This window comes from Aulonocara stuartgranti (genome assembly GCF_965226115.1).
Source record: "Aulonocara stuartgranti genome assembly, chromosome: 9".
NCBI lineage: Eukaryota > Metazoa > Chordata > Actinopteri > Cichliformes > Cichlidae > Aulonocara > Aulonocara stuartgranti.
The window spans coordinates 13,567,436-13,580,236 of record NC_138960.1 but is presented as its reverse complement, the minus strand read 5'-3'; the positions used below and the strand labels follow the sequence as shown (position 1 = coordinate 13,580,236).

The following is a 12,801-nucleotide window of genomic DNA, read 5'->3' as shown; positions in this document are numbered from 1 at the left end:
TCTTTTTTAAAATCTCTTTTATTTGTTTATTTTTATTTTGTTTTGATCTTATATACACAAACCTGTAATTTTTACAGAGCAGTTGGCTGTCAGCTCCCAAGTAAGGCTCTTAATGCCAACCTCAACAAGCAAACTGTCAGAAAATCAAAACAATTCAGACAAAGAAAAAAAAGGAGATAATCACATATGTTATGGTGTTGAACATGAGGTCAGACACGGTGCTGGAAGAGGGCGGTCATGATTTGTAGAACCATGGAGGACAGGCATCTAAGACCATAAACCGTCAGATAGTAAACTTGTTGTCAATAATAAGGTCAAATATCTCAGACATGACTGAGTTTCTGTCATTTTTTACATTTATTTACTACAGGTTAAGCCTAAAGACTCGTGCTGACATATTTCTTTTATTTACTAGCAGCATCTCTTTATCATGTAGAAAAACAGTTTTTTGTCATGTTACGACAGCAAGGACACGATTTTTAAAACATATTCTTACTGTAAAATTAACAGTTTTGTATGGTTCATTATTTTATAGAAGTAAATGGATTATTTAGAAAATATTGATGTAAATTAAACATTTTCTTTGTTTTTCTATTTACACTTTTTTGATGTCAAGATTTTACACAATTTTACTGTTAATTTCACAAACGTTTTGTACAATGCATATGTTATGGTGTGGAACACGAGGTCAGATCACGCCAAAGTAGAGTTTGAGGGGTTAGGTGGGCTGTAGACATTTTTCAGATTTCAAAATGGGCTGCCAGTTTATGGATGCCCCAGATTAATATAGCTATAGAGTATAATATATCAACAGATGCCTTTCCATTATCATCAGCTTGGAATCTCCACTATGCATATACTGGCTTGTGGCCTTGTGTAAATTGGATGTGGAGGATGGAGCGGCGAGGCAGGAGGACAAGAGGAAGACTGCAGAGAAGAGTCATGTATGTGGTGAAGGACATGGTTGCTGCAACAGTGGAGGATGATATGAGACAGATGACTTGCTGAGGTGGCCCTTAAGGAAGAAGACGTACTGCACGCTCAAACACTAAAACTCAAAATTTTAGTATAGTTCATGTATTTTTTTTCCAGGTACAACCATAATACCAAGTTTTTGCAGAACCCGTAAATCGATCTTTTGACAACTTTACATAAAACTTCTGTTTTATTGTTTAGGACAAGTTAACAAAATACAACTTTTAACCCTTTACACTATACTGCTTGTTTTACCCAACCACCACCTGTTGTACCTAACAATATTTTCTTGTTAACGCAAATATGTAATAAGCCATATTTTTTTCTCAAATAAAAATGCATCCAGCTAAATATTTCTGCCCGTACACTCCAACACTGCGAACAAGAGAGAAATTAATCAAGAAACACATCAAATTACACTTTTCAAACATGTGCAGATGTTCTGATATTTTAAGAAGCACGCAGTCACGCTGTTTATGTCTAATTTAATATCTTGTAGCTAAAGAAATCGATAAAGATATCATATATCAATAGCAGATATTGATATGACCTTTACGATGACGCACAAAAAAGAAAAGACACATGTACAAATCGTCCAAACAGAAAAAGTCTGACTCTCAGGATTTGAAGCCCTTCTGATGAGATAAATGCACAATTACAGAGTTCGTACTCAGGCTGAGGGTCCTCGAGGGTTTGTATCTCAGCTCTTCAGCAAAGAACATCAGCTGGATGTAGCTGAGGCCCCTCTAACCGAGCGCCATTCCAGTGAAGTCTCTTTGGACCTCTGTCGAGATGAGGAATCTCCTCTGCCGCACTCAGACTCAATTTGTAGAGTATTTGGTTCTGGATCAGGAGTACATGCTCCAGTAGATGGTGTTGAAGAGCAGGTAGGACAGAGGGAAGGCCAGTCTAGAGTACGAGTCGATCATGTAGCTGTTGTTGACCAGCAGGTCCACGTTTTCACGTACAGACCGCTGCCGGCGAAGCCGAGTCCCCTCCGTGGGGCGCATGTCTGAGCTTTGGGTTGGCGATGTCAGAGGGTCAGAGGTCAAGGTGGGTGCCAGACGGGGGAATGTAGTCAGCTCAATATCGTTGTCGTGGAAACACCCGTCAAAGGCCATTGCTTGACTGGCGTTGAAGGTGGATGGGATCTTTAAAGGCAAAGAAAGGAAACGAGCAGGTGGAGATTTCACCGACAGAGACCCGGCACTCAAAAATCTTGAATTACAATCCGAGGATTAATCTTTAAAAGCAAAGAGGTAATATATAAATAAAAGGGGGACATCTCTTAAAAATTCCATTTTGTGGCAAAGACAAACGTTTTAATCATTTCTCTAAATCAGATTTGAGTGGTGATCAAACATGTGCCGTTTTAATGCATCAGTGGACACTTAGTTTGTTTCAGATTTACACAGAAATCCAAATTCCAACATGAATTGATTATGTCGGATACTTACTAAAAAAAGGTAATAACACCACAAAGCAGTTTAAAACTTGTGGATGTTTTGAAATGACAGGAAATGTTCACCTGACTGCAGTTTCTTTTTAACTACTTTTGACATTTTAAAGATATTTTTGCAAAACGTAATGCTTGCTTTTGCCACAAGGTGTCAGTGTTTCACCAGGACGATTCTTTTTCTCTTGAGTCCTTCAACAGTCCAAAACCTCCTGAAGAAAGTAACGGCTGGAGATTTTCATATTTTAAAAGCTAGGTTGAATTTTTGATATTTATGATTAAAACAACTCAAATAATAAAGTAGTGATTTCAGCTGTTTAAAAATATGCTCCACCTTAAACTCTGCTCCACATTCTGAAGTACTTTGTTAATGCTTTGAGAGGCCACTTTGCTTGAAACCTATTGACTCAATGACTGACTTTTCACACACATGAAAGGGAAGGTTGCAGCCAATGGTTACTTCCAATTAAAAGGGAGTTTTTCCCTTCCCACTGTTGCTAAACTGCTTGCCCAAAGAGGGTCTTATGATTGCTGGGTCTTTCTCTATGTATCATTGTAGGGTCTACCTTACAATATAAAGCATCTTGAGGCAACTGTTGTGATTTGGCGCTGTATGAATAAAATTGAATTGAATCGATACTCTGGCTCCAAAAAGGCTCTCACGCTTTGCACGAAAATTTCAAAGTTTGAGTAAATCTTAGTAAAGATCCAAGAGGCAGCTGGAGGGTTCTGTGCAGCACATGTAATGGCCCTGATTGGCCACTAGAGTGAGACATTAAGCAAAATGTTGCCTCGCTCTTTGCACAGTAATAATCCCCCTTCCCCCCTGTGCTGACCTTCCCCCTCTTCATCTTCCTCATCTCCTCCAGAGTGGTGCAGTAGTTCACAGCTGCATATTCAATCACAGACAGGAAGACAAACAGGAAGCTGGTCCACAGGTAGATGTCCACCGCTTTCACGTACGACACCTGGAAAGCATTGTACGTTTTCACATATACAGGGCCACATTTAATATGGTTCACCCCTTTGTCATTTATCTATTTATATTTTAACCTTATTTTTTTCCTTTGTTGCCATTTTTAAAATGGGGTTTCAACAGACTTTATAAAAAAGCCTAAAAACAAAAACAAAGCAATGTACAGTCAATGGTATATCCTCCTACTTTAGTTACAAAATAGAAAAAAGTGACAAAATTGCCATCCCAGCTCCTCATTTTGCATAATTCTAGTTTTATCAATATTAAAGATAAGCTGCAAAATGTATATATTGTAAATTAATTCATAACACATTTTTGTTGGTTTTATCACATATTTAGGAAATGGCATTATGGCAAATAGCAAACGGCATTGTGTTTATACAAATTATGAAACTTTCAGTTCCCAAATATGATCCTGATCTTTGCACTTTTCCTCCACGATTAAGTTTGTTCAGTTTAAGTCAAAGAAGGATCTTTTGGGCTATTTCGCTTCACATAAGGTAAATAAAAATACTGCAAATGCAAAACATTTAAAAGAAATTTGACATTGGCATTGATATGCTGTTAAATTCCTTTCTGATCATCTGTTTTGGTCACCCAGAGCCAACATAGGCCTGCTGAACTCTCACAAACAGCTGTTACCTGAGGCATCGAGGCAGACACTCCTGTGATGATGGTGGACATGGTGAGCACTGTGGTTATACCTGGAGGGGACGAGAAAACACAGACAGACTTCACATATGACATTCAAATTCTTTCAAATAACGTGTGATGTTTGGTGAAGACTGGCTGTTCTTGTTTTGTTTTTGGACATGAGTGTAGACACCAAGAAGCCAAAAACTGCAGTTCTTTAAATTTGCATTGAGGCTGGCTTCAAAATGAATCCTCCTCCACAGACTGCCACGTTAAAGCCTTTAGATACACGTGATTACAGCAACTCTTCAGAGGGTGACATTTCTTTGGAACCCATCCATTTACTGTTATAACTTTGATGAGCAGGTGTGCTGACACACAGAGGTGTAAGGTGGTAACCGTCTGCTGAGCCTTGGCTCCACCAGCTGGAGTCATTGAAGTGAACCTGTGGACTGTGATTGTGTTCGTCATGTTGCTGTGAAGTACAGAGCATCCATGATGTTTGTTCTTCAGTCTGAGGATGTGAAATCCTAGTTTTTAATTGGTCTGTTAGCACAAATTAACAGGTATCTCACTCACACAGTTTATAGATGGAGCTTGCTAGCATCAACTTAGCACTCCACCTGTTAATATTGCAACTTTGACTCAGAACAAACTAAATACACTTGCTTCAACTTGACCCGGTTTTTCTGTCTTCTGTGGTTTATATAACTCTGTATAAGATGTGATGAAAAATACAAATAAATATCAAAAATATCCATCAACTGTGTCAAATTGATATTGATGCAGTAGGTTTTAGATTCATATAAATGTTATCCTGGCAGTATCATTTGTCTTGCAGTGTAGGATAAAATAGATCAATGATGGTGTAAAATAAAATGTTAGAGCATCACTGAAGTCATTAGGCTTCACCCCAATAAAGGAACAGAACGAAACAGCACTATTTACAGGTTTAATGTGCCTCTTTAAATGTGGTTAAAGAGCCAGGAGAGAGCAGAAAGACTGGGATTTGAGGTGGTTGTACTTAGGATTTGCTTAATGAATGATACCCAGAGACACTCTTGCAGGAACAGCCCGTCTATCGATCCAGAAGGAGACCCAGGAGAGGACGACCATCAGCATGGTGGGGAAGTACGTCTGCAGCATGAAGAAGAAGATGTGCCTCCGCAGGATGAAGGTTATGAAGAGACGGTTGTACCAGCCTGACAAAGAGAGACAGAAAAACTTCAGTCTTTTCAGCAAACTGTGACACTTGATGATAAGGTTGGAGTTCCTGTTCATCCCAAAGTCTCTAAAAGCACTCTAATCTAAAAGAATATATCTACAAGTAAAGAGACAGACGTGTCCATATGTTTGTGACTACTGAATATGATCTGCTCCCACTTCCATTATTTTATGACACAATCTTACTGATGACCTACTAATTGTATTCAGCTGTGTTGCAGTAGGGACACATGGAAAAGTTTCAGGACACTGGTCTCTGAGGACTGGAGTTTGAGACCCTGCTTTAGAGCATAATGATCTGACTTGTGTTTTGTCTCTAAACGTGAGTACCCGCAGATGCTACAGGTACACAACCTGTGCTATACACACCGGTGCTGCTGTAGAAAGCCAGGCCACTGGAGGCTTGGAAATGCTCAATGAAGAACTGTGACAATACGATTTCATCCGTCCTCAGAGAGTCGTTGCCATTCTTCCAGTAAAGCATCAGGTCATTCTCGTTATACGCGTCTACAGTGAGAAACAATTAGAAACAAAGGGAGATGGAAAACAGAAGAAAGACAAGAACTGAGGTCAGCTGACATTATCCACCTTTCATTTATGTGTTACTTTATGATTAAAGAATGTGAAGTTTTTATTATTGTGTGTATATACTGAATGCGTCTTACAGCTCTCCAACTCCAGCGAGCAGTTCTGTGTGTCCAAAGGGAAGCTGCTGAAGTCCATCGAGCAGAGAGCCGTCACAGTGACCCTGAAACACCCACACACACAGATATAAAACAGCTTCCCCTGCAGCTGTCCTTGACTGTTCGTTCTTACAGTTTACTCCCTAGAAACTCAAGCAAACCAAAGTAGAGTCAGAAAAGTGAAAATAGGGCAGGGAAACAAAGATTAAAGCAGGAATCTAGAAGGTTTTTTTTCCTAGCTGCAGCAATTTCTGTTTTGTCAGTTTGTCACATCTGATACACACTCACCAGATAGTTCAGATAGTTACACTTTGCTTAATACCAGACCTCCTTTTTTCAGAAAATAATGTAATTCGTGGCAGAAATTTGTTCCTCAGAGATTTTGGTCCAATTGTGTGAAGCTGTTGACACGGTAGCTTCCCGCCGTTCCTGCAAATTAGCTGGCTGCAGATCCGTGATCAGATCTCCTGCTCTAACACATCCCATGCATAGAGATGTGGTCATTGTGGAGATGGAATGATCTGTACATTTATGCCGTTTTCGAATGTTGCATCAGAAATTGAGACTTCTCAGACCAGCCATATTTTTCCTATTGTCTGTGAATTGTAGCCTGAGTTTCCCGTTGGGCAGAGCTGAGCAGAGTGGCAGCTGATCAGGTTCTCTTCTCTCTTCTGCTGTAGCCCCTCTGCTTCAAGCATGTGTTGTCTTCTGCAGACAATCACCTTCACATTCATGTCACATTTAAAGCCACTTAAATACCGTTCTTCCTCATTTTGATGCTCAGTTTGAACTTCAGCAGGTTGCCATGTCACTGTTACTGTCACGTCATTGGCTGATCAGATGTCTAGGTCAATGAGCAGTAGAACAGGTGCACCTAATGAAATTCCTGGTCATCTTATAAACCATCAGTGAGGCTTCTGAATAGTTTAAGGGACGCTTGGTTCATAAGGGATGCTACAGACATGCACAGTGTAAGATGGGATGCTTTACTGTCATGGTCCTGCGACCATGACTCAGTGACTTTATGTTTATGTTCTTTATTGTTATTACTTTCATTATTATTCTTGGGCTGTTTTGGGATGGTTTGTGTTTGGGATTTTAGACACTGGGTTCTGGGTTTGTGCTCCCTCTGTTGGTCCCTGGTGTTAGTGTTCCCCTGTCTCGTCAGGTTAATCAGGTCCAGCTGTTTCCCCCACCTGTGTGTGATTTCCCAGTGTCTCTTTGTGTACTTATAGTGTGTGATTTCCTCTGCTCCTCGTCACGTCGTCTGTGTTCATACCCGGTGAATCCCCTGCGTGCTCTCCCTGCTGGTCTCCCTTCATGTTCAGGTTTGCCACTCCCTTTGTGTAGTTTCTCCCAGTTTAGTTCGTCCTTAGTTCTGTTTTGCCATCTCCACTTTATGTTCAGTATTGTCAATAAATCACCTTCACATCTGAGTAAGTGCTGCATCTGAGTCCTCCTTTCCACTCTTCACACGGCCGCTGCCCCGGACCGTGACATTTACTTACTTATTTTATTATATGAAAAAAACCCTAATAAATCAATGTTTTCCTGACACCACATATATTTAATAAAGTAAACATTGGCTGCACTAAGCTTCAGAGGATTTCATCGTCTTCTCTGCAGCTTAACACTTCTGCATCCACCTGAACACCTGCCCTCTACCTGACGCTGTAGAGGATTTTTCCATCAGGGTAAACCCGCAGCATGATGTTCTCCATGGTGGTGTCGTGGATGAAGGAACGTTTGGAGTGGACGAAGAAGACGTCGGGAACCCAGATCTTCTTCACCAGCCGGGAGTCAAAAGTCCTGCTCTGGTTGTTTCTAGACGGGAACGCCAGCCTCTCGTCCTTCCAGTAGTGACGCAGGTACAGAGTCATGGTGAAGTCCTACAGACGGCAGACACACACCAGAGAAACATATACTTCTTATGTTTCTTTAATTTTTATTCATGTTTTTCAAGCAAGTTTGAATTCATGGGAGATCTGGGGGCTCAGAAAATGTGGTTCCAGGCAGAGCCTGAACCTGGTGTCAACACTTCCATTGTTTTAGATCAGGCTGTCATTGCAGCACCGTCCTGTTCTCATTCATCTCTCTTGGCTGGAAGAACTTTTAAGTTAGACATGGCGCTGACTTCAAAGCTGGCCACTTGAGGGATCAAGAGCCAGAGAGTCAACTGACAAACAGTGACGTCAGTAAAACTATAAAGTCATAAAACTATAAAGTCATAAAACTACAGTTTAAGGAATCTTTTTAGTTCAGTTTGTCTACATGATTTTATTTTTACTGAAAGGTTATGAAAGAAGGGAAAAATATGACAGCTTTTGGTGTAATTTGTCTTAGGAACATTGTTTTTGGCTCATCAGAATGACTTATATGATCTTATTTAGCTGTGGTCTGGCAGCGCTTTTAATACCAAACTCTAAAACGCAATAAATTCTTAATGATTTGCAGCACAATGCACAAAGAGGTTGACACACTGGTTAGATCTATGTGATTAATTTGGCAGATATATATGTATATATATATATTTATCCTGGATGGCCCTCCTGATGCAACCCCAGAGGGATCCTGGGAGGAGAGACAAAAGCAGGAAGTGTTTGCCTGTTTAGTAAATGTGTAAATTATTGAGCCACTGTTGGCAGCATAAAGCCTGTTGATCTAAAATACAGTGAAAAGTTCATAATTTAAGCCCTCTTTGTGTGCAGAGCAGTCCAGCAGGTCTGACTGGATTCTTTTTAGGCCATATCTGGGCCACAGGCTCCATTCAGCATTTGACACAAATGGTTTGAGGCCTTTTTAAGAACAGCGCCAGCTGTTTGGCCCTGATTCTGCAAACCTATGTTAAACACCCCAATAGTTTATTTAATCTACTAATCTGTTTATTTATTTTACAGTGTAAAAACTATTGTATTAAGACATTTAACCAACATTTTCAGGAATATATTTAGGCAGCCTCTTTTATGATTATTTACTTGTGACCTTCCTTCATTCCTGTTAGTCACACTCCCTTTCTGATTACTGGTCCAATTAGTATCTCCTGTGTTCAGTTATCCTCTCACTTCCCGGGCTTCCTTTTTTCTCTATTGGATTTATTTGCCACTTTCCTAAATCAGGTTATCTAGCTGTTTTTATTCGCCTTCCTTCAAAACCCTACCTTTCATGTATGGATCTTGCTATTTCTTGTCTTTCCTATTTTTGATTTTTGGACTTTTATTGTGACATCTTGCATTTGGGTCCTTTCCTCTGTGACATGCCATTAAAAATCCTCACCATGTTGACCTCTGAGATGCTGTCGATGCTCTCCACCTGCACATCAATGCCTACGGGGATGGGCGCACCTAAAGCAAAGGCATGGAAAGTATTTCATTTTAATGCCATTAACTCATAAATTATTTATCAGTGCTAGTAAAGAAACTCAGTCAGAACTGTGCAGCTCAACCTCTGCACATATTTTATGGGTGTCACAATTCTGTGTGTGAGTGGGGTGTGTGAATGGTGTAAACCGTAAAAAGTTATAAACTTAGACTCGACACATGGGTCATATTTCATGGGTTTCGCAAGTGGGTGTGACAGAATGATTCTAAAGCACCACCCATTTAATTTAAGGTTTTCTGGAGCCTATCCCAGCTGTCACTGGATAAGACACACCCTGGACCCTCATCATCGTCTACTCCAGGGTTAACAACCATCAACAGCCAAACATGTCAGTGAAGGTTCTCAGTCATCCAGTTTTGTTGTAGTCTAAGGAGCTTGGAAAGAAAAGCATCTGGACTTCTTTAATTTTCTTAAAGATGTTTCACCTCTCATCTGAGAAGCTTCTGAGAAGGACACTCCCAAAGGGCTTAAAATCTGGGACTCTCCACCATTTGCTCTTAGAACTGAAGAAGCTTCTCGGATGAGAGGTGAAGAGTCTTCAAGAAAATTAGAGAAGTCCAGACGCTTTCCTTTCCAAGCTACTTACACCATCAACAGTCAAGTTACAACCAGCCTGTTGGCTGCAACAAAGAAGAGAGTCACAAAACCAACATTTAACTAGCCTCGCAAAACACTGGCACTTCCTGCAGTCTCCTGCATCAAAACACAAACACGCACGCACACGCACACACACACACACACACCCACCCCACGAAAGGCCTCGGGCTGTAACAGAATTTAGGATCCACATCTAAGAGGCATGTCTTTGATCCGTGTGAGGAAGCAAAGGAAGAACATGCAAACTCCCCACAGAAAGGCTGTGAAAGTCCTGGGTTTGAATCAACACCCAGGACAGTTTTGCTGTTTTCAGGCACAAACCCACAAACCCAGGACACAAACTCCACCCACAGATTTAATCAGATGAATATGAGCTGTGGTTTTGTTGAAGCATGTTCTTGCCAGCAAGTTGTATTTCTATCATTTGACAAATCATCTCATAACTCAAAGGTAGATTGTCAAGTTTAGGACAGACTGAACATTTTTGATAGAAACCTCAGATTGGAGACATCTAGGTGCCACAGTTGTATCACCACTGGGAGGCAAAAGAAAAACAACATTTGGCAATAAACACAATTATTTATTGTGCGTTCCATCAATGACACATGATTAGTGGTTCCTGAATGCCAGATAATGCGCACAGGAATTGATAAGGAACTAGTTTGTGCTGCTGTCAGTCAGAATCCAGGGTGTAAAACATCCACACGAATGCAGGAAATGCCTCGACTGCAACACACCCATGTTTGCATGCACCAAGGTGCAAGGGCCCTTTAATCGCTGCTTGCAGCTTTAATTGACATTATCAAATTGCAATAAAGACAAATGTAATATAACTGTCAACAAAAAATTCTAAGCAATAAAGTTGGACGAATCCATGCAGTTATTGCAGGGCTGGACCATACTGTCATACGACAGCAACAGACGATCCTGGAATCTCGGATCTAATTTGTCAACTGAAATTTTTTTTAAGTTTCTCACTTAGTGAAACACATAATACACACAGTGGAGTGCAAACAGAAACACAGCTCATAGAAATCCACATGCCTTCACAGTTAAAGGAAAAAAAGAATAGAAAACTATCCTGTGATAACAATAAAAATACTATTTTTAATGTGGGCTCAGTACTGGTATGTTTAAGGCAGAGGCTTTTTTAACAGCACCGGAAGCCTGCCTGAAAAGATATTAGTGTCTGTTTGATGTCCTACAGTGAGATGGGATAGAATAAAAACCGATAATAATTTAACAGCATATCAGGATCAGTCACTTCTCGTTTATTGCTTTAATCCAATCACCCGTCCTGACCTGGAAACCTCATTTTGTGTTGTGACATCCTTTGTCTTTGGCACCAACTCACCTGTGCAGCCATTGACATCTGTCTTCATCTCTCCCGCCCCACCCCATCTTCCTCATCAGCAGATTGTTTAACGGCTCCTAAAAAGGCTGAACGCACATAAACAAGCAGAACACACATAGCTGGAGGGCTCTGCGACCTACCAATGATCATAAAAAGCAGCACTTAAATTATGGTTACTCGCTCACTGTTTGCTCCACAAAGCAATCATGACAAAGTTTAGGAAAAAAGTTTGTCCATCCCATAACAGTGCCTAGTGGCCGTGCTCTCCTTTGGAATTCTATACTGTTAATTTTAGGATATATCCACAGCTGCGACCTGCAGACAAAACAGCTCATTCCTGTGCCGACCACAAGCAACAACAATGATTTCACTGCCGTTCTGCTGGAGAAAAATGTTTCCATTCATTTGGAGGTAATGTTAAAAGGTTAACAACGAGGAGAATGCACAGAAGGAAAACCAGCTCCGACCACTCTTTCAGCCTGTTAGCGTGTGTTGCCATTCTTAGATGTCTTTATTTAATCCGGGCCAATTTAGATTAAATGGGAATGTCTTAGGACATCTAGGTTACGGTATAGAAAACAGCTGTTTTCAAGCAAAACTGCTCAAAATATGTGAACTTTCCATTTCTGCTGTTGCACTGTGACTGGAGTGGGTGGAATGTTAGTGTGGGTAGTGTTTTCTTGACATGAATAAGGCTCCATAATTCATGATTTAAAAGCTTCAGTATGAGTCAAGCTACATATACAGTAGTAGAGTTTTAAATGAAGAAGACTATCATCCACTTTATTGTTTTCAAAGTCCTGCCATACTTACATTCGTATAACTATAGGCTGGAAGCAGAGAGTGGTTAAAAAGGTGGTCTTAAAAATTCCCATCATATTGCAGTTTTGCCTGACATGTTTTCATAGCAATGAAACACATTTAATAGCAGCAAACTTATAACTGCATTGGCTACCTGTGAATCCTCATGTTCACATATCAAGTCAATGAGCATATCCTGGGCAATCTTTCTTTCTGACACTTAGAATACAGTTAATGAACTTCAGTGTTTTATTCAGTTTGACCGGAAATGAATGACGGGGTGTCGAGGGGTGTTTATCGAGGTTGGGGCCATTTTCCCACAGATATGTGAGATCAGAAGTCTTCAGGTTTTGCTCCCTAGTTGCCAAAAAACCAAAAACAAATGCAGTGTTACAATAATGATGTCACTATTCAGACCTTGAAACTAAGGCCATATTTTTTGGAGATAATCTATCTGAATTTCAGGAGTGAGACCACACCTCCATACAAAGGCAATCCAGCTCTCTGTCTGTCTATGACCCCCCCCCAATGACATTTAAATGAGTTGTGATGGATCAAGGACACCTCTAAAACCTGCAGGACACCGACCCTCGAGGCCTGGGTTTGGACACCACTGACTCAAAGGATACTGTGCTGGTGACAAGCCTTGTACCCTAAAACACAGTAAGTTACTTTCTCTGAGTGCAGACTGACAGACCTCGCAGAACAGTTATTGTAATGACCA

General features: G+C 40.6%; 1 protein-coding gene across 1 annotated transcript in view; it reads right to left on the bottom strand.

The window, feature by feature from the left end:
* Nucleotides 1-1,146: 1,146 nt before the first annotated feature.
* LOC309714737 (gamma-aminobutyric acid receptor subunit rho-3-like) overlaps nucleotides 1,147-12,801 on the bottom strand; it is a 40,026-nt gene continuing 28,371 nt past the window's right edge. The window contains exons 3-10 of the mRNA XM_082547402.1: nucleotides 9,221-9,288; nucleotides 7,613-7,836; nucleotides 5,930-6,012; nucleotides 5,634-5,771; nucleotides 5,090-5,242; nucleotides 4,050-4,111; nucleotides 3,268-3,399; nucleotides 1,147-2,126 (exon numbers count right to left, since the gene is read on the bottom strand). Of these exons, the coding sequence (XP_082403528.1) occupies nucleotides 1,824-2,126; nucleotides 3,268-3,399; nucleotides 4,050-4,111; nucleotides 5,090-5,242; nucleotides 5,634-5,771; nucleotides 5,930-6,012; nucleotides 7,613-7,836; nucleotides 9,221-9,288 (1,163 nt within the window). The 3' untranslated portion in view covers nucleotides 1,147-1,823. The remainder of the gene's footprint in view (nucleotides 2,127-3,267; nucleotides 3,400-4,049; nucleotides 4,112-5,089; nucleotides 5,243-5,633; nucleotides 5,772-5,929; nucleotides 6,013-7,612; nucleotides 7,837-9,220; nucleotides 9,289-12,801) is intronic.